A 19844-nucleotide genomic window follows, 5' to 3' on the forward strand; every position below is an offset into this window, starting at 1 on the left:
CGCGTTTTTAAATGCTCAATTGTGATTGGCCGATTTGCTTATGACCTTACGATTACGACTAAAATTTTTGTACGTGTGATGGCCTTTAGACAGGATGGAAGAATGGGGGCAAAATACATGGGATAGTTAAAAGTGTAGGAAAGAGGCAAGGCTGTATTGGTGTAATGAAAGGAGCACGTATGTGTGGATGAATGATTGTGTGTTAAATTTAAACATTGTAAACCAAGTCCCCTTCTTGGCTGCAAATTTGCTAAAGTGAATAAATATTGTATTCTATATTTTTTCCTAACTCTTTTTCAGATTTTCCAGTTTGTAGCAACTCTTGTGTCATATACAATCATTATACATAATTAAAGTGTTTGTAATTTTTTATTTATCCCGATAAAAAATACAGATGGCACGATTATCACATACGGATTTGTAAACGATATAATTTATCTTTTGAAAGTACAATCAGATATTTGTTTGTAGCAACGACGCCCATAATGGGAGAAGCTTGGCAATCAAGATCAATAATTCTTTGTTTGGCAGACTTTGCTCCGACATCAGGTCTCTCATATAGGAACACATGTCGTGTATGTTCCACTATAGCTATATACGAACCATCTATGATAAAATTAGTTGTATTAATATTGTTAAATAAAAAAAATTAATGTTAAAATATAATATACTCTACAATACATGTACAAATAAAGAAAAGTTGCAACAACAATATATACTCTATTAATATAATAATATTAAGAGTTATTATTAAACAGAGATATATTTAAAAAATATTTCTGTTGTCTTACCAATTGGAGATACACAAAATTTTTTATTGCTTTTGCTAGCTTCGACATAGCCAAATCCAGGAAAGCTATGAACGTGTTGCAAATTCCATTGAGTATTATCGTTTCCATTGCCCATTTCCCAGATGCAGGCATCATGATCGTATCTTAGACACACTGTTTGTCCATATTTTCTTTTGTATGTAAACAACACATGATTGTTGCTTCCCAATCTAGCTAGATGTGTGGTTGCTTGTGTAAGAAGATTAATCCTTTGTAAAAACTTATCTTTTCCCTCTAAGTCACACTCTTCTAATTGTTCAGCATTAAACCCCACACAAGGTTGATCACCTCCGACACTGTTATTTTGTTGATCTGTACATAAATGTGCTAGCCTGTGTAAACAATAATACATTATATAATGTTGAAAATAATCATAAAAATATAATAGATATATAGAATAATTTTAAAATAATTAGATATTATATGCAATGTTAAGTAAAACGTTAATGTAGTTAAATTAAAACTGCTGAGCTTAAAACTGTGTGTATTTGTGTAACAATTATATAATACAAAGAGTACCTAGCATGAATTTCTGCAGCAAGAGCCTCATTGGGTAAACATTCGCCTCCAGTGTCGCCTTTAATTAATTCACTCCATATTAATCCACTTTCATACTTGCTTAAATCAATTTGCAATGTATCTTCTTTGTGCCTCCAAGTTGCCATATTTTCCTCTAATCTATGTTGACATTCCCCTTGTATTAATATATCATTGTCTATTGTAACAGATAATTCTAATGGCTTGATACTTATTTTAGGTCGTTTGATGCTATGCTGTTTCGGTACTTTAATCCAAACTGTAAGCGATTCTTCGTCTTGTGACCAATAGTACTTTGGAATCTTTATTTGTGAACTGACGCTTGGTTTTTCTATTTCAGTTTCAGTTTTTTGCGAGTTTTTATTCTCAAAACCAATGTTATCCTGACAAATAGAATGCAAATAATTTCCATTTTCTTCCACATAAGCATAGTCTACTGTGCCTTGTACTTTCAGTATCTGTTTATCTATGTTATATACTTTCGTCATTTCATTTTCCACACACAAACCATACGATAATAATATGAGCTGTGTATATTTCCTTTGATTATCATCTATAGCAATAGCACAAATGGTTAAAATAACTTTGGAGCTTTTTTCTATATATTGAACATTCATAATGATTCCAGGTTTTTCAGGAGTTAATGGAAAGACCTTTCTATTTTCTTCTGTATACCCTATCAATATATGCAGATTTCCACCACCATTAGAAATTGCCACAATATTATTCGAAGTAAATCCAATTGATGGATTATATGTTATTTTTGATGAGCTTATATCTGTTTGTAATTTATATATTTGATCCAAGGAACCATCCTTATCTAGACGCCAAACAGCTAAAGTTTCATCAATGAACCAGCTTGACATGTCATACACATTGTTAAATAAATGATTATGAAAAGCAAAGAGCCTTGCTTCCAGCCAGGACTCTTGATTATGATTTGGCTCTAATCTGTATACATCTGAAACATACTTTTCTGTCAGAAGATCTATACTCTTTGTTTGCTAATAATTGTATGTATAATATTCCATTGTATTTTCATATTTATACTTACGGTTCCTTAGCGTGTTTTCAGAAATTACGGAAATAACCTCATTGAAAAATTGATATTTTTCAAAAGATGAGTTTATCAAACTCTTATTAGGACGTAACTCGATTATTTCTGTCATTGTTGCTTACATTAATATAAAATAAATATCAGTAAAATACATAAATTCTTGAATTGATAACAGAACAAACCACTGATAGAATCTCACCTAACCATAACTTAACTTAACCCAAGGTGGTAATAACAAGTTAGGTATTAACCAGCTGGTGGTAATCAGTGGTAATAACCAGCTGATATTAACAAAAAGTGCAAATGTAAGTACAAATTTAATTAAATATCAGTGTTTTATATATTGCAATATATTATAAAATACAAAAAATTAACATGTTATATATATATATATATATAAAAACTTAATCATTGTTTTTTGACAACTTCTTCTAATCCTAAAATTCTTTTTCTATATAATTTTACTTAATATATACAAAAATATATAGCCTTAAAAATGTTTTTAATGAACAATAAAATAAAAAATGAAAAACTTTTGTTAAAAGTCACCTATAGCTACAATAATATTAGATAACGCCTTTCTGGCATCGCTTTCTTTAAATACACTTAAGATTTCCATTGCCTTTTGTGAGTGTTTTTTCACAAGCTCTTTAGTTAATCCAATGCCTGGACCAGCTGCAACAATGTCAAGTACCTATCAACATAAATTATTCATATAATCATCTGTTGAACAAGATAAGGGGTAACAATTAATTTAATTGTGCATAAATTTTATTAAATATTGATTATTTAAAAAACCTTTAAATAATAAACATTCTCAACTGAGTCCAATCCCTTATCGAGCTCCATTAAAAGTGATGGATCATGTTCAACATGGAACATAATTGGGGCAGCACACAAATTTTGCAAAATTCCCTTGTCTTTATTAATGCATAAACCTAAGTCCAAGGAAGCCTGTAAAAAAATTATTACAAAAAATTATTAAAGATATTATAAGTATTTTACAAAAATATTGAAAATTATTTAAAATAAAAAAATTTATTTAAAATAAAATTTATTTAAAATACATTACCTGCCAAGCTAAAGCTAAGTGTTTGCCAAATTCATAACCCTTCTCTTCTATTTCTTTACTGTGACCAGCTATTTTTAATGTACTTTGGCAACTTTTTCCAAGCAAAGATCCAGCACCATAAGTATTCAAAAGCGTCCATTCTTTTAGTGCGTAGCCCGTGCGATTTTCGGGTGGTATTGCCGGTATGGGAAAATTTTGATTGTCTCTGCGGGCTACAAACTCTGCTTGACATAAGTCTCTTATTGCAGTTGATATTAATAGCAAAAGCTGAAAAATATCTTTTTTTACTAGAAGCCTCTTAAATTAAAACAAAAAATCTTTTCCTTCTTTTTCTTGTAATAAATTAAAATGACAGCATATATAAGCAAGAAAAATGACAAGTATGTATACTTACATCTTGATTCTTGAGAGCTGCTATTTCGGTACAACTAGTGCTAAGCAAGTAATCACCACATAGCAATGCTATTTTATTGCCGAAAGTTATGTTGTTCAATTCAGTAGAATCCATAGATTCTGTATCTACATTTATGTTTACCAGTCCTCTATGTATTAAATTGCTAGTGCGTATCATTTCTGTAATTTCCGCCAGTGCTCTTTGACTGAAATACATTTATTTATTTAATATCTATGTCTTTTTCTTTCATGATATATATTTTTTGTAATGTCAGCAGGATTGAATTTTTATGTATAGTATACCTGTGTAATACACCTGCAGCTTTATCCTCTTCTATAGGTTTTGCATTCAAGTGACCAGCAGCTTTGGAGATTAGCAGCAAGATGAGACCAAATGCTTGCGTATTACGTCCATTATAAATAATGGTTCTGTTAAAAAAAAAGGAATGAAAAAATTGCAAATGAAATTTCTATTTCTAGGAAAACTTGTGATAATTTACTTGGCTGTTTTTAATATAGGATGATTTGATCCAACTAGCTTCCTCAAATGCAATGCAACGTTAGCAATCTCATCGCTTAATAGCCATCTTAAGCTTAAGAAGGATGACGGATATCCAACAATCTTCTCTGCCTCTGACATAGTTTTATTCCAGTCTGTCTTTTGACTCACTGCTAACTTGTTTTCAGCTTGGTTAACGTTACTGAAGTAGAATCTATCTCGTGCAGAAATACAAACTGCTCTCTGAGTTTGGAAAGTCTTATATGACTTCCATAGAATCATAGTCACAAGATTGCTTTCTTTCCACATTTTGAACACAGCTGTGTTTGCAGACATCGTTTAGTTTATTTTTTAAACTACTGTAGATGATATTCTAGAAAAAATATGTTAACTGATCAGTAAATATAAATTTTGGCTAAAGTTCATTCCACTCTACCTCTAAGAGTCAGTTGGTGATTAAATTATTTGTTCAGATTTACAAGCATAATGTTAAAAAAAAGCTCTTAAATACAATATTAAATAGACAAGAATTTAAATATAATACAATTGAGAAACTACTAATGCCTTGAAGATTAACAGAAGTATGAATCATTAAAACTTTCTCTTCTGACCTAACTTTCCAAAATTTCTCGTACAATCGTTTCGCTCATATTTTTACACAAAAAGGTACATTATTTTATATTGAAAACTTCTATTAAAAGCTTCTGAAAATCCTAGTCAGCAAAGTTGACATTAAATTAATATTAATAAATTTATATTTTAAATAAATTTCTTGTGTCAACATAAAATTATGTTAGTCTGCAAAAATTTCTAGCGACTGCTTTTTATCTTTAAAATCAAATTCAAAGAAAGAAGCTGAACATATCAAATAAGAATAAATTGACTCTTGGAAGAGATGGAATACTTGTACGAGATGGAAAAATAGGTCAGACAATTTATTCACGTATACGTAAAAACGGCGTAATAATCGAATATGAAATTAACAATTTTTTCATGGCATTTATCAAAGCACTTACCGATCTCTGAGATTAAATTAAATAAAGGAAATATCGTGCGCAGCTTAACAGTTGTTCAAATCGTATTTGCGAGCCTGGAATGTTATGCTATGTCTCACTCTCACGTACATTAATATGGTAGAAGTTCACGATGGGTGCGTTCAGCAGAACGTTTGTTTTGCAACTGTTGTAAGTTTCCTTCGCGCTAATTGGATCATACTTTTAGATCTAGAAGAATGGTCCTATCTCAGCAGACAATCATAAAACGGTTGCAAAACTGTTAAATCTGCTGAACGCAGCCAATCATAAAACGGTTGCAAAACTGTTGAGTTTGCTGAACGCAGCCTATGAATACCGGCCTAAGACGATACCCGAGAGCACTCGGGTGGTATTTCCGAACGCAGCTCTAGATACACCCTAAGTGCGTTCAAGTGACGGCTATTAGCGCTATTCTGTCATTCTATCCTTGTTTTATCTCTAATAACAACGAAGATAGAATAACAGAGTAGCGCTAATAGCGCCTTCCCGAACGCACCAACTGTGTATCATGCGAATTGGACTGTCATGTTTACCATGTGTTTTACGGTTAATCCGTATTGAGGTTATGGTTGTCGCGATGTCGTGATTACATGATTGCTGTAATATACTTATCAATACATTTATCGATTTGTAATGGCGTTTATTTTGGTATCCATTTAATATTTTCAGAAAAAGAAGGAATTATAGAAAAAAAAACGAAAAAAATGTTGAGCGTGCTGTACAATCGTGTGCCATGTGAAACCCTACGCAACAAAAAGCTGTGGAGCATGACGAGATACATGTATAGCAGCGGAGTCACGACACGATTGATATTATCTAATAGATTCCACATTACCAGATGTAATTCTATGTTTCTTCCTTTCGGTATCAGGGTAATACACACATCCAATAATTCTATAATTACAAATATTGCATTATGGCATAAGCTTTTGCATTCAATTATCGATTATATAATTACGTATGTATAGGGCTGGACAAAATACATATTTCTTCTACGAAGCTACGCGCTACTATATTGCGATATTGCGCAGAAATTTTATATATTTCACTTTCATTAGAATTTCTAAAAGAGGCCTCTTATTTCTTTATAACATTTACTCTTTAAAATGTGTACTTTAGACAGGGCTGGATAAAATACATAATTAAAGTACTCTGGAAATAAATACAAAATAAATAGTGTTTAATTTAGTATTTGAAATATAAAATACAAAATACTTTTATGTGCTCTACTAAAATACAAAATACAAACTATATTTTAAATACTACATTTCAAATACAAGTATTTAAAATATACTCAGCACATTTATTTACTTTTAATGTTATATATATATTATATATAATACTTTAAAAATAATTTATTTTTTTTATATACTTATTTATTTGGTCCTATATTTTATGGTATTTTATTATATATTTTGTATGTTCATGGTTATATTTTATTATCTATCAGACAATCAGTAATAAATATAGATATACCACAATTATCTTGTGCAATGTTGTATCAAGTTTCGAGATTTTATATACAAAGAAATTTGATATTATTGAGATGTATCATGATATATAGTGTGATAATCATAATTCATTAGAAGATTTATTATGACTTGTTTGCAATAAAGATTTTTATTACTGCTTCTACAGACATAATCATCTGCATATGCAATGGGACGAACGTCAAGAAAACGCCGCCAGAGGAAGAGGCTTAATTTCATAAAATTGAATAAGAACACTGATGAGTCTCTGACACATTTAAAATCCTGGCTTCTAAATGAAAACTGCACGTCAATTCGTTATTTAATACCAAAATATTTTCCCCTCTCAGGCAGAGGTTTAAAAACGTTAAAGCGCATAAAAAGTGATGAAGTACTGATTCAGTTACCCCTTCAAATGTTATTAACGACAGATATCTTGTCGCAGAGTTATATTAAAACTTTATTCCTGTATACCACTGATAATTTTAGTTCCCAATGTATGCTTGCAACGTTTCTTGTATATGAGACACATTTAGGTATAGAGTCAAAGTGGTATCTTTATCTAAAAACACTGCCGCAGTCTTTCATGAATCCGGATTTTTGTTCCAACAAAGAAAAAGCAATGTTACCAAGCTTTATATCGCATCCTTTATATCAAGCACATAAATTGCAAGAAGATTTTTCTTTGCTAATGAAAGTTACAAAAGATATGGATGTTGATAGAAGCTATTGTCCACATTGTAATGTGTGTCTGCAAAAAATCGTAACATTTGCAAAATATAAATGGGCATACTATGTTGTCAATACACGAGCTGTATATGTAGACGCTAAAGTATGCAAGGAGAACATATTTAACATAAAACAACCTAATAATTTGGCTCTCGCGCCGTTCTTAGATTTATTTAATCACGATGTGAATGCCGCTGTTAAAGTATCTATTATTACGGATAACTATCAGAATCAATTTTATCAAATTGTTACTTTGAAACCGTTTGATGAAGAAACGCAAGTGTTTATTAATTATGGTGCACATGACAGTCTCAAGTTGTATATCGATTATGGATTTTTCATCCCATGTAATCCGCTAGATGAAATCCAGTTTGACGTCATTGATATAAAGAGATGTTTCGATATTTCGAGGAATAAATTAGATTTTATTACATTCAATGGCTTCCATAAGAATATGTCGTTTACTCGCGATGGTTTGAATTATAATGCGACAATGACATTATTTATATTGAGTACAAAGTTAGAGAAAGACCGTTGGAAACTGAAAATATATGGCGAAACGTTTGATACAGAGGAACGGAGTATAATCAATAAGCTAGGAATAAGTATCTTAAACTTGAAAAGAACGGAGTATATATGTGCTTTAAGTAATATGAAGAATGTGAGACTTAAGAGCCCGAGCTTTTCAATCGCGATTAATCTCGTAGAAGAGTATATTGATATCTTAGATGCTGCATTTAATTATATGGAGAAACTAAGAAAAGCTATATCATATTAAATATAATACAGCTTTCCAAATTAATATAATCTACACAGTACAATATAAAATAAATTTAGGAAATGGTTTTTGTACATACGTATACATATGTAAATTTCATTAAACATATCTTATTTTACAAAATATTGTGATGATAGAATAATAAATAACGATCAAAATATTTCTTTGATTTTCTTTTTATTTATCCATTGTATGTAATATATATATATATATTTAGAGTAATTTTTTAGAAATGCTAAATATTTCTCAAAACGTAAATTTCTTTATGTATGTAAATCATCAATTTATCATGCTATACATATAGTTTGTTATCTAAAACAAAGATAACATAGTCAGTTTTGATTTGGTTTTATATCGATTATTCTTTGGAAATCTTAAGTAGTCACGAAATATATGTGAATATATTTGTTACATGTTTATAAATATATAATTATCATGATTGGCATACGTTAGATTTATGTAAAAATTAAATATTTTTTTATTTTATTATAGTGTTGCAGCGGCAATGTAATCGACCGTGCTCAAAAGAAGAAGAGTGTGCCGCAATCTAAATCTGTGGTACCGCCAATAAAATTAGAATCGGTTGTTACTGGATTAACCGGAGCAAAGCCTGGCCAGCAAAAAAGAAATTGTTTCCATCCTGGTGTCTCTAGCTTGAGCAGAGATGCTATTGACTTACATGATAAATTGTCGGTCACTAGTATAGACATGTTAAAGGCCATGCTTAGATACATTTGGCCAGAAGTAAGTAATATTGTATTAATTTAAAGCAATATGTACAACATTATATATTCTATTTTTATAGGACGATCCAGAAATACGGAAAAGAGTAAAAATAGCAGTGGGTTTACTTATAGGAGCTAAAGTCTTAAATGTTCTTGTACCATTTATTTTCAAGTATGCGATAGATATTTTAAATGCCCACACCGCAGTAATGTCTGGCAGTGCTGCGATGAATTTAACAAGTGCACCTGCAACAGTTGCGACTGTGGCAACGTCACTACTTGTAGGATGTAAACATACCTTATTTTGGAATATCTTAATATTTTAGTAAGAGAATTCTTATAATATATATATAGGATTTTAAATAAATCCAGAATAATCTTTGTAGATGGAATAGCACGAGCTGGAGCGGCCGGTTTTAGCGAACTTAGGAACGCAGTTTTTGCGAAAGTCGCACAGCACTCTATTCGTAAAATAGCAAAAAACGTTTTTGTTCATTTGCACAATCTCGATATGGCTTTTCACTTAAGTAGGCAGACCGGTGCTTTATCGAAGGTAATATATGAAATTTAGCAACTTCTTCTTTCATCATTTTCATGTCAAGAACATTAAAAAAACTATATGCTACATCTTGAAAAATGTTCTTTATATCTTTTTCAGACAATTGATCGTGGCAGCCGTGGTATTAATTTCGTTTTAAACGCCATGGTATTTAACATTGTACCTACAGCATTCGAACTAGCGTTAGTTAGTGCGATATTGGGAATAAAATGTGGACCAGAATACTCGGCCGTAGCGTTGGGTTGCGTGGGCGTTTATACTATGTTCACGTTAACTGTTACACAGTGGCGTACCAAATTCAGAATACGTATGAATCAAGCGGAAAACGAAGCAGGCAATAAAGCGATAGATTCGCTTATTAATTACGAAACCGTAAAGGTCAGTAAGAAATAAGCGACAACACGAGAAAAATATCAGGACTCCGAGATTCGAACCGAGGCCTGGTCTCCTCTGAAATGGTAGACTTTCGTCCTGCCACTGAGTCACACAGCCCTGACACTGATAGCTTCTCTGTTGTGCCTATTTCCTCTAAATTTCTTACAGTAGTAAAATGTAATTCTTTTTAAGTAGATTTTTAAAAATATATATGTCTTGCTTGCTTCAGTATTTTAACAACGAGAAGTTCGAAGTGGAAAGATACGATCAATCTTTGAAGAAATACGAAACGTCATCCCTCAAGACTAGCACGAGCTTAGCAATGTTGAACTTTGGGCAGAATGCTATTTTCAGCGGTGCGCTAAGCCTCATCATGGTATTGGCGGCGCAAAATATCGTAAATGGTAATTACATCTGTAGTTGCTAGTTTATTATCAAATTATAGAATACTTTTAAAAGAATTAATGCCTGTATCTTTATTTCTCTTATATTGTTATAGGCACTATGACTGTCGGTGACTTAGTGATGGTGAACGCCTTGTTGTTCCAACTCTCAGTTCCTTTAGGCTTCTTAGGCTCTGTTTATCGAGAAGTAAGACAAGCTTTTATTGACATGCAAACCATGTTTACTCTTATGACAACCGATACTGCAATTAAAGTAAGATTATATTGATATCTACATAGCTATCTATCTCTACTTGCATATAATTAAATTGCTGTTTGGATCTTTATTAACAGTCGAAAGAAAACGCACTGAGATTTTACGTGACATCAGATTCATCAGAAATACAATTTAGAAACGTAAATTTCCAATATGTTCAAGGAAAACCTATTTTTAAAAATGTATCATTCACTATACCGAGTGGCAAGAAGGTTGCTATTGTTGGAGGATCTGGTTGTGGGTAAGGTATTAGGTATAGCTATATAAATTCTTTAACACATAGATTACTCATCATAAATTCATCAACAATCAATCAATAATTCATCAGTATCAATAATTGGTTCATGATTGCTTCATGCAGCCTTTTATCTTTCCAGAAAAACTACAATTGTGAGACTGCTGTATAGATTTTTTGAACCAGATAATGGTAATATTTACATCAATGATCATAATATTCAAGATGTTGATTTAGACGACCTCAGACAATGCATTTCAATTGTGCCACAGGTGAAATCAATGTTTTATCCTTTTCTTCTAAAACTAATTATTTTATGTACATATACTGCAGCACTTTTTATAATATATCATTTATAATATATCAAAAACAAAATTGTAGGATACGGTACTCTTTCATGAAAGTATATTTTATAATTTACACTATGGTAATTTGAGAAAATCGCGTGATGAAGTTTTCGAAGCTGCGAAAATGGCGAATCTACATGACTCGATACTAAAATGGCCGCAAGGATACGACACACCCGTAGGAGAACGTGGTTTGAAATTAAGTGGCGGAGAAAAACAAAGAGTTGCAATTGCCAGAGCAATTTTAAAAGATAGTCCTATATTGATCTTCGATGAAGCTACTTCTTCTTTGGATTCCATTACAGAACATGCAAGTTTCAAGAATGTTATATTTACAGAGTGATTCGTATAAAGTCACCAATTTAATTATTAGCGAAATTTGAAGAAATATATGAAAAAGTAGTAGTTTATACCAATGTGTTCAGTACAAAAAGAGATATCATATAATAGAAACAATTATTTTATGGGTGGAGGCATTGGGGACATTTTAAGGTCAACTTCATTTGGTGTTCAATGAATTTGATGTTCAACACACTGGTGTTCAAATTATTACTTTTTCATATATTTTCAAATTTCGCTAATAATTAAATCGATTGCTTTATATAAATCACCCTATACATAGTCATATTATTTAAATATTTCTTACATTCCTTTAATTTCTTTAATATAAATAATTTCTTTACAGAACATACTTGATGCCCTGCGTAATGCAACCGAAAAACGGACGTCAATTGTGATCGCACATCGTTTATTGACAGTTATGGATGCTGATGATATACTTGTGTTAGATCAGGGTAATTTAGTTGAAAGAGGAACACATGAGTCATTGTTATCTATACCAAATTCTTTGTACAGTAAATTATGGGAAACTCAATATTTAGGCATGAAGAAATTACAAGAACAGAAAGAGAAAAATCAAGCTGAACAGTTTAATTAAAGATAGTGTAACTAGGTAAACATATACAATACTGAATGAAAGTTTTAGCTTTTTCAAGTAATTACCTCAAATGTTATCTTATAGTTAGGCCTTAATAAATTATGTGAGATATACAAAAATAATTTTACAAATAGTAAAATATTACATTTATATGCTGTACATACAAATGTAAGTATTAAAGATAAGTGACAATATATATATTTGTTACAAAGTCATTGTACGTATTAATATTAAACAAACAAATGTTACACTCATAATCTTATTACAAGCCTTCTATTACGTGCATATATTTGAATAAGTATTTCAGTCAATTAACAATACAACAATACACATTCTGGAGTAATTTATACATTAAGTGCCAAATGTTTTCATTTATAATCTCAAAACTTATGAAAAATATGTAATTTATATTCGAAATATAATTTAATTGTAAATAAAGCTATTCTCTCTCTCTCTCTCTCTCTCTCTCTCTCTCTCTCTCTCTCTCTCTCTCTCTCTCTCTCTCATTCTCCCTCCTTTCCTCTCTCCCTTTCTTCCTCTCTCCCTCCCTACCTATTACATAATTTTATATATATATATATATAATTACACTTTGATTTGAAAGTAGTAATATGAAATAATACATTCTTATGTGTAATGTGCAATATTAAATGTAAAATCATTTATGTCAAGTAGAATAAAGAAGTCATTAAAATATTCAATATATGCACAATTTTCAATTAAATTAAAAAATTAAATTTTCGGTTTATTATGGATTTATTTGATCAATAAATGATAAATAAAAGACTAATAATAAGTTCCGCTCATAAGGCTTCGCTCCTGAGCAATCATCTCAGCCATATTGAATCGTGACGTCATAAGTGAGAAATGACTTTGATTTTTTTTACATGTCATTTATAAATAAAGAGAATTTGGATGAAACAAAATATTGAGAGCGTTTTAAAACACTTGTAAAAATGGGCCGAGATTATCCTTATCTCCCCTGACAGTCAATAAATAGTAAAAAACATGTAAATTGCGTCTACTAGTTTTTACTCAATGCGCATATGTAGCCTATTTTCGCTTTATGTGCCTTTTACTATATATTTACTGACTGTCAGGGAAGATAGGATACATTTTTACAAAGCTTAAAACGATCTTAATATTTTGTTTCATCTAAATCCTCTTTATTTATAAATGGCATGCAAAAAAATCAATGTATGGGATCGTTTCTCGCTTATGACGTCACGATTCGATATGGCTGAATTGAGTACTCAGGAGCCATAAATTTATTTCATTTTAGAAAAGCATTTTGAAAAAGCATTGATTACTAATACTTTCACAGATGTTGCCTTGACAACCATTTGAAACAATTATGGTCGCCGACTAGCCTGCAATGAGTGTTTGACAACTCTTCGACGATTTGACTATAAAGATGGATTGTACGCAATTACAACGCGTTGTAATACGCTGCGTATAAATATAAAATGCAAACTGAAGCCTCTATTTTACCAGTAGTACAACTTAATGTGCACAGAACAATCACTAGGTAAATTAGACTTTGAGAGTATCAATATAAATTATGACGTAATATATTAGACGAAGACATAAGATATATTATAAGGTTTAGTACATGCATTTTAACGTTTTTAACTAAAAACTTAATATCTGTTAAATATGATATACATTAAATATATATATATATAAATTATAGAAAAGAAAAACCTTGTTCAAAAGATTCTGCAACACTGGAATCCAAAAAGTTGTCTCCTTTTAGAAATACATTATTTCCATTGAGTAAAAAATGCTTAAATCCCTTGCTCGGTTTGTATAAAGATTATTAAAATATCTGATTGTTTATGATCTTATTATATATAATATTAATAAAAAAATTTATAATATATATTGAATATATTTAAATAGGTGCGCCATATAGAGGCACTATGAAACAGCAATCGCTGTCAGATGAACCAAAATCTGGTAACAAAAGTATTTTTGGGCAAAGGGTAATGTCAGCGAAAATGCTTCGTTTTAAACAGTTACAAAATCAATTAGCCGATGCACATTATCATCTCAACGTGAGTATAGAAGATATGCTGACGTATATATTTAATACTGAAGACATTTTTTTAACATAAAACTAATTTCCTTATATTTTTTAAGGAACTAGCAAACGAAAACAGATTATTAAAAGCGTTACAAAAAAGACAAGATTCTGCATTAAGGCGTTATGAAGGAGCAAATGCTGAGTTACCAAGGCTTATAAATTCGCATCACGAAGAATTGCGAGTACTTCAAACAAAATATAAAAAATTAAAGGAATTACACAAAGATACATGTAACCTGCTGAAAGAAAGAGAAAATGAACTTTATTTTGCGAATGTGAGGTTTTCAATTAATGCGTTCCTGTAATGTTATATTTTTATTTTTAATGTGCATTCATACGAATTTCCGAACATTTTTCTTTATAGTCACAAAATAAGCATCTATTGCAACTTAGTAAAGATCGAAATCTCGAAGAGAGAGAAAAATTACAATTACAGTTAACCGACATGAATTATAAAATGCAACAGCAACAAGAAACTATTCAGGTAACTTTCAACATTTATTTTCAAAAGTTAGATTCACATGAATAGCAGAAATAAAATAGACTGATTATGTTGCAAAACTGCGGCTTTAGCTGAAATATCTTTTTGCAGCTATTACACAGAAAACTTGCCCTTGGAACTAAGAGCTTGAAGCATCAATTACATATCGAGATTTCTAAACATAAAGAAACACAAAAGAACTTACAAGAGACAATAGAGAAATTGAAAAGTTTAGAATTTTTATTAGACAATAGAGAAAAGAGATTATATTGTAATGGTCAATTGCCAATTTATAATAAAGAAAAAAATCTAGGTAGCCATTCTCTCACAAATCTCAGGTATAAAAATTATATGTATACATCTTTTCTCATAATGTATAAAGTGTAAATTATTTATATACATGCTCTGTATTTTAGCATCTCTAATCCAATTAAATCGTCTAATAGAAGTAAAAGGAATGAAAATGGGCCAAAGGATAATTTGGTGAGCTTGTTATTTGTATACGATTATATATATATAAGCATAATTAAGGATTAAAAAAGATTCTATAAATTTAATGTAATTGCAGCCGTCACTTGACATATTGGAACCCAATGCTGATGAAAAAGTAACTCAGCCAAATAATGTTAATCACAATCAATCGGTAGATCAGTTAAAGTCAGAAACAATGGCAAGTTTGCAACAAATACGAAAGTTTCGTTTACAAAGATCGTCACACATGCGTAAAAATGCTCATTCCATGGATGACTTAAGATTTAGGTCAAAAGATTCTGAAATGAATGCGCATGGTGAAAAAATCACATCGATAGATTATAAATCAATATTGGAGAGAGACGAATTAAATAACGATCAAGGTGAAAGTGGCAAATTAAGAAAATTATTTAGTAGAATAAAAAATCAAAATACACAAAAACTGCAAAAAGAACTAAGGGCTGAATTCGATTATTCATCTGATGACGGAGAAAGTGGGAACGCTTGTGAATATTACATTCAGTCTTATGATACCCCACAAAAATCTAGAGAGTTGTACGCAAGGTATGCATATAACAAGACTATATTTTTCATGAGAAATCATGTAAAGCAACGTTATATAATTAAATCTTTTTACATAGTATATTTATTTTCTGTGTCTAATTAATATAACAATCTCCTGATTCTTTACTCTTGTTGTGTCTGTTATAGACTAATTAACAGTACAGACGATACCTCTGATACTTTAGACGATATAATGAAGAAGGTAAACAGCGATGAGGAGGAAGAAGAAGAGTTAAGCACACGTCTAATGGAAGATTTAACGTTTCAAAAGCACAAGAGTAAAACAAAATTATTACATCATAAAAAAAATGATCTTTATGATAGCGGTTCTGATGTTGATTCCGAAGGAAAGATAAATATAAGTGGAGATTCTCCCATTGAATACAAAAGCAATGACTTTCAAACTAGTTTATCTAAGTTCGCTAAAGAGCAGTTCAGTAAATCTTTTAATGCTGTCACTCATTTAGAACACAATACTTTGGACATCACAGAACAGTCGGTTGGGAGATTAAAGGTTACACAGTTACCGAGAATATCTGATAATATTTTGGATGATGTAAATTTAGAAAATGCAGAGATTCCTCAACAATCTTCAAACTCAAACAGAACATGGCTGGATAAAGGACAACTTTTGGAAAGTAACGGAATGGACGACTCTTCTACAGACATGAAAAAAGATTGTATAAAAAAAGAAGAAATAAGATACTTAGAAGAAAAGCCAATATATGTTGACATGTCACGTGATAAGATTTATCATGAGACAGACAATGCAGTATATGAAGAAATGAAAAATTTGCCGATATCGGAAAGGAAGAAGATTGAGAAGGACTCACAGGAAGCTTATGGAAAGGAATCTACGATAAATTTGGATGGGAGCATTCGGCCTGTGCATAATTTGGAAAAGGAATATTTTAAGCTCAAAGAGAGAGACGAAACATCCAGTGTAATGCGCCGTAGTGATGAAGAAACATCAGATAAAACTGGTGTCAACATAGAAACGCAAAATAAACTGAACACTACATTAGATGTTGATGTATTGTCCAACAATGTTCATGTATCTCAGACTGAGCAGAGTAATGGCGCAAGGAGTGAGATAACACAGGTAAAACAAACAAATGAAAAGAAAAAAACAATTAATTACAACAAAGAGAAGTTGTTAGCCACAATGAAAGCTATCGATGACAACGAAAATATTGAATTCCTGAGCCAAGGATATAAGAATCATAATGTGAATAGAATGCAGATAATGGAGAATCTACATCGTGGCTTACCAGCGCACTCAAAGCCGAAACGCGATATTATTAGAGATATATTTGAGGACAATCCCATAGAAAGTAAAGTCAGGGGCACTTGTAGCAAATCTCATTGAAGCAATCACATCAAAGATCATAATAAATAGCACAAAACTTATATTATACTTTTGTCTCGCCTCCCTTAATTCTACGATGTAGAATTTTACGTGCAAACTTTTTCAAAACAATGAAATATTTAAAGAAAAAATATGTTATATTTTTTCCTGTTGTACTGCAGTTTTTATCCACTTAATTACTTGAGGGTACTATTAAATATTAGATATATTTTCTCAGAAATAAATAACAAAAAGGAGCAAAATGTATATTATTTTATTCCTATTTTCGACAATTAAAGTTAAGCGTACGTTAATTATTTTTAAAATTAATAAAAAAAATTTTAATAAATATAAAATTTGTTTTTAAAAACTCAATTATAAAAAATACTAAAATAAAAAAATGTTAAATAAGTTTTTAATCACATTTACCAGCCAAAGAGGCTCTGCTTGGTTCTATCACATGCATTTATCGCGGATTGTGATTACTACCTTAAATCGCCTCCGCAGCAATTATTTTAATTTAAATCATAGCCTCTTTCACAAGAATTTAATCGAGGACCCTGGCGTCCCTGGTTAAACGTATGATCATGGTGAAAATATATATATATATATTTTCACCATGCGTGTGGTTACGAAGTCAAGATCTTCTCCACGTCATTTTTGACTGTTCTGATTCCGAAACTCAAGCTCGTTACATTGGAATTGACCAATCACATTTACTGTTCAGCAGAATTGACCAATTACAATTGACACTTAGGCTAAAATCAGATTACGCATTGAAGATTGATGCGGGGTCTACAATAGAAGTCGTAGCAGTCGTAGGGTCTTAAGTCGTAGAAAATTGACCAATCACAGTCGAATATGAGAAGAATAATTAACTGTGATTGGTCAATTTTCTACGACTTAAGACCCTACGACCGCTACGACTTCTATTATAGACCCCGCATTAGGCTGGAATCCATAGACCGTTCTTAATCTCAAGCAAGGTCTCAAGATGCTAATACGGCTCTCTGATTGGTTCATGCACTAGCTTAAGACCATCTCGAATCTTGAGCACTGTCTATGGCTGGAATCAGACTGCCCATTGAAAATTGAGATTAGTGATTGAAGATTGAAATTTGATCAATGAAGACAAAGGAATTTTAGCTCCTATTGTATGGACAAGGTCTGGCGGCCAGACCTTAGGTCTGTCGCGTTGCTTACACTTTTTGCACTCAGCATCTTCGCTTCCTCTCTCTTCAACGCCTGAATATCTATTTATCTCACTTTGAGAACAAACATTTTTGGGGATTTCAAGCAACTCGAACAGACCCCTTGGGTCAGTTTTACCAACGCTGATTAAGCTTAATCGTGATTAACTGTCAACCATAATTGGTCAATTCTTCTAAACAGCAAATGTGATTGGTCAGTTAACGGCCGATTAAATTAACTGGCGTTGGTGAAACTGGCTCCTTGTCTCCGATTCTTAACGGGTGGCTGTTCCGACACTTCTAATAGTTCTGACAGCTATTAAGCAAGAAAAAGAAGATCGTCAATTGTCAACATGTCTCGAACAGGAACGAAACTCGATGCAAAGAAAGTGGCAAGTGTCGCGCTATTTTGTATGAAATATTTTGTGTAATATCGGTTTGCCATTAATAATCTGCTTAAAAAAACAATTTTTATTCATTTCGAATACGAGATTAGTATTAAATAGAGTCTCGAGGTTATGGTGTGTCATGTATTCTTTTTCATATATCTTTTAGAGGCTATAGGATATATCTTTAACATTAGAATTATCAAACAGTCAAAATTATAGAAGATTTGTAATTTTTTATCAAAATTACTCGAATTTATAACGATATCTTTTTTTAAAAATCTTTTATAATTTACTACAGTATATAAGGGATTAAATTGAATTACTTTTTTCTTTCATCTTTTTTGTTACAGAACTCTGAACTGTTTACCCTAACTTACGGTTCAATTGTGGCTCAGTTACTCCAGGACTATGAAAATGTGGAGGATGTTAACAAGCAGCTGGAAAGAATGGGATATAACATTGGGATACGGCTGATAGAAGATTTTCTTGCAAGGACCGGCTCTGGCCGATGCTATGATTTCAAGGACACGGCAGAGAAGATTCAGAGTGGCTTCAAGATATTCCTAGGCATAACGCCGTCGATTACAAATTGGAGTCCGGCCGGTGACGAATTCTCTCTGTGCTTCGAAACAAATCCGCTAACGGAATTCGTGGAATTACCGGATAATTATTCGAATCTCAAGTACTGTAATATATTGCCCGGCGTGCTCAGAGGAGCCTGTGAAATGGTGCAAATGGAAATCGCCTGCTGGTTTGTTCAGGATCAGCTTAAGAACGACAATTTGACCGAACTGCGTGTAAAATTTGTTAAAAGATTAGAAGATGCAATACCAGCGGGTGAAGATTGAATGTACCCATTATCTAAATATGTGCAAACGATATCTGTGATATCGTATATATGTCGTTCTAATGATTAAAATATATTGTATCTTTAAGTTTAAGATATATTGTAATAATTATTTCTATCAATGTAGATTAACTTTAATCTTGCTTTCACTCACATTTTATTTTTTTTGTAATCCTTATTCTAGTAAAAATTCTCAGAATATTTCATATGATTTTTTAGAATTTTTATAGAA

General features: G+C 31.4%; 5 protein-coding genes across 5 annotated transcripts; 3 read left to right on the forward strand and 2 right to left on the reverse strand.

Moving 5' to 3' along the window:
• Positions 1-363: 363 nt before the first annotated feature.
• On the reverse strand, positions 364-2606 carry LOC108723746 (nudC domain-containing protein 1). Its single transcript, XM_018449691.1, has 4 exons — positions 2422-2606; positions 1350-2328; positions 792-1162; positions 364-606 (listed from the first exon to the last, which is right to left on the reverse strand). Exons 1-4 carry the CDS (start codon positions 2534-2536, stop codon positions 407-409), a joined length of 1665 nt encoding a protein of 554 aa, XP_018305193.1. The 5' UTR covers positions 2537-2606; the 3' UTR covers positions 364-406.
• A 351-nt stretch (positions 2607-2957) lies between these two features.
• Pdss2 (Decaprenyl diphosphate synthase subunit 2) lies at positions 2958-5526 on the reverse strand. The gene is made up of 7 exons (XM_018449695.1): positions 5405-5526; positions 4390-4761; positions 4193-4318; positions 3891-4095; positions 3497-3763; positions 3223-3378; positions 2958-3118 (listed from the first exon to the last, which is right to left on the reverse strand). Exons 2-7 carry the CDS (start codon positions 4722-4724, stop codon positions 2963-2965), a joined length of 1245 nt encoding a protein of 414 aa, XP_018305197.1. The 5' UTR covers positions 4725-4761; positions 5405-5526; the 3' UTR covers positions 2958-2962.
• Positions 5527-5927: 401 nt separating this feature from the next.
• On the forward strand, positions 5928-12338 carry ABCB7 (ATP binding cassette subfamily B member 7). The gene is made up of 12 exons (XM_018449864.1): positions 5928-6021; positions 6092-6294; positions 8891-9142; positions 9204-9411; positions 9510-9676; positions 9782-10060; positions 10287-10461; positions 10557-10714; positions 10795-10958; positions 11095-11224; positions 11334-11609; positions 11985-12338. Exons 2-12 carry the CDS (start codon positions 6127-6129, stop codon positions 12234-12236), a joined length of 2229 nt encoding a protein of 742 aa, XP_018305366.1. The 5' UTR covers positions 5928-6021; positions 6092-6126; the 3' UTR covers positions 12237-12338.
• A 1126-nt stretch (positions 12339-13464) lies between these two features.
• LOC108723702 (lebercilin) lies at positions 13465-17300 on the forward strand. Its single transcript, XM_018449618.1, has 9 exons — positions 13465-13764; positions 13930-14039; positions 14139-14293; positions 14379-14597; positions 14687-14806; positions 14915-15141; positions 15220-15286; positions 15372-15838; positions 15986-17300. Exons 1-9 carry the CDS (start codon positions 13703-13705, stop codon positions 17205-17207), a joined length of 2649 nt encoding a protein of 882 aa, XP_018305120.1. The 5' UTR covers positions 13465-13702; the 3' UTR covers positions 17208-17300.
• A 1395-nt stretch (positions 17301-18695) lies between these two features.
• On the forward strand, positions 18696-19685 carry Bet3 (blocked early in transport 3). Its single transcript, XM_018449619.1, has 2 exons — positions 18696-18768; positions 19116-19685. The coding sequence occupies exons 1-2, from the start codon at positions 18730-18732 to the stop codon at positions 19611-19613; spliced, it is 537 nt and encodes a 178-aa protein (XP_018305121.1). The 5' UTR covers positions 18696-18729; the 3' UTR covers positions 19614-19685.
• Positions 19686-19844: the final 159 nt, after the last annotated feature.

The sequence above is a fragment of the Mycetomoellerius zeteki genome, unplaced genomic scaffold (genome assembly GCF_001594055.1).
Source record: "Mycetomoellerius zeteki isolate Tzet28-1 unplaced genomic scaffold, Tzet1.0 scaffold25, whole genome shotgun sequence".
In the NCBI taxonomy this organism is placed as follows: Eukaryota; Metazoa; Arthropoda; class Insecta; order Hymenoptera; family Formicidae; genus Mycetomoellerius; species Mycetomoellerius zeteki.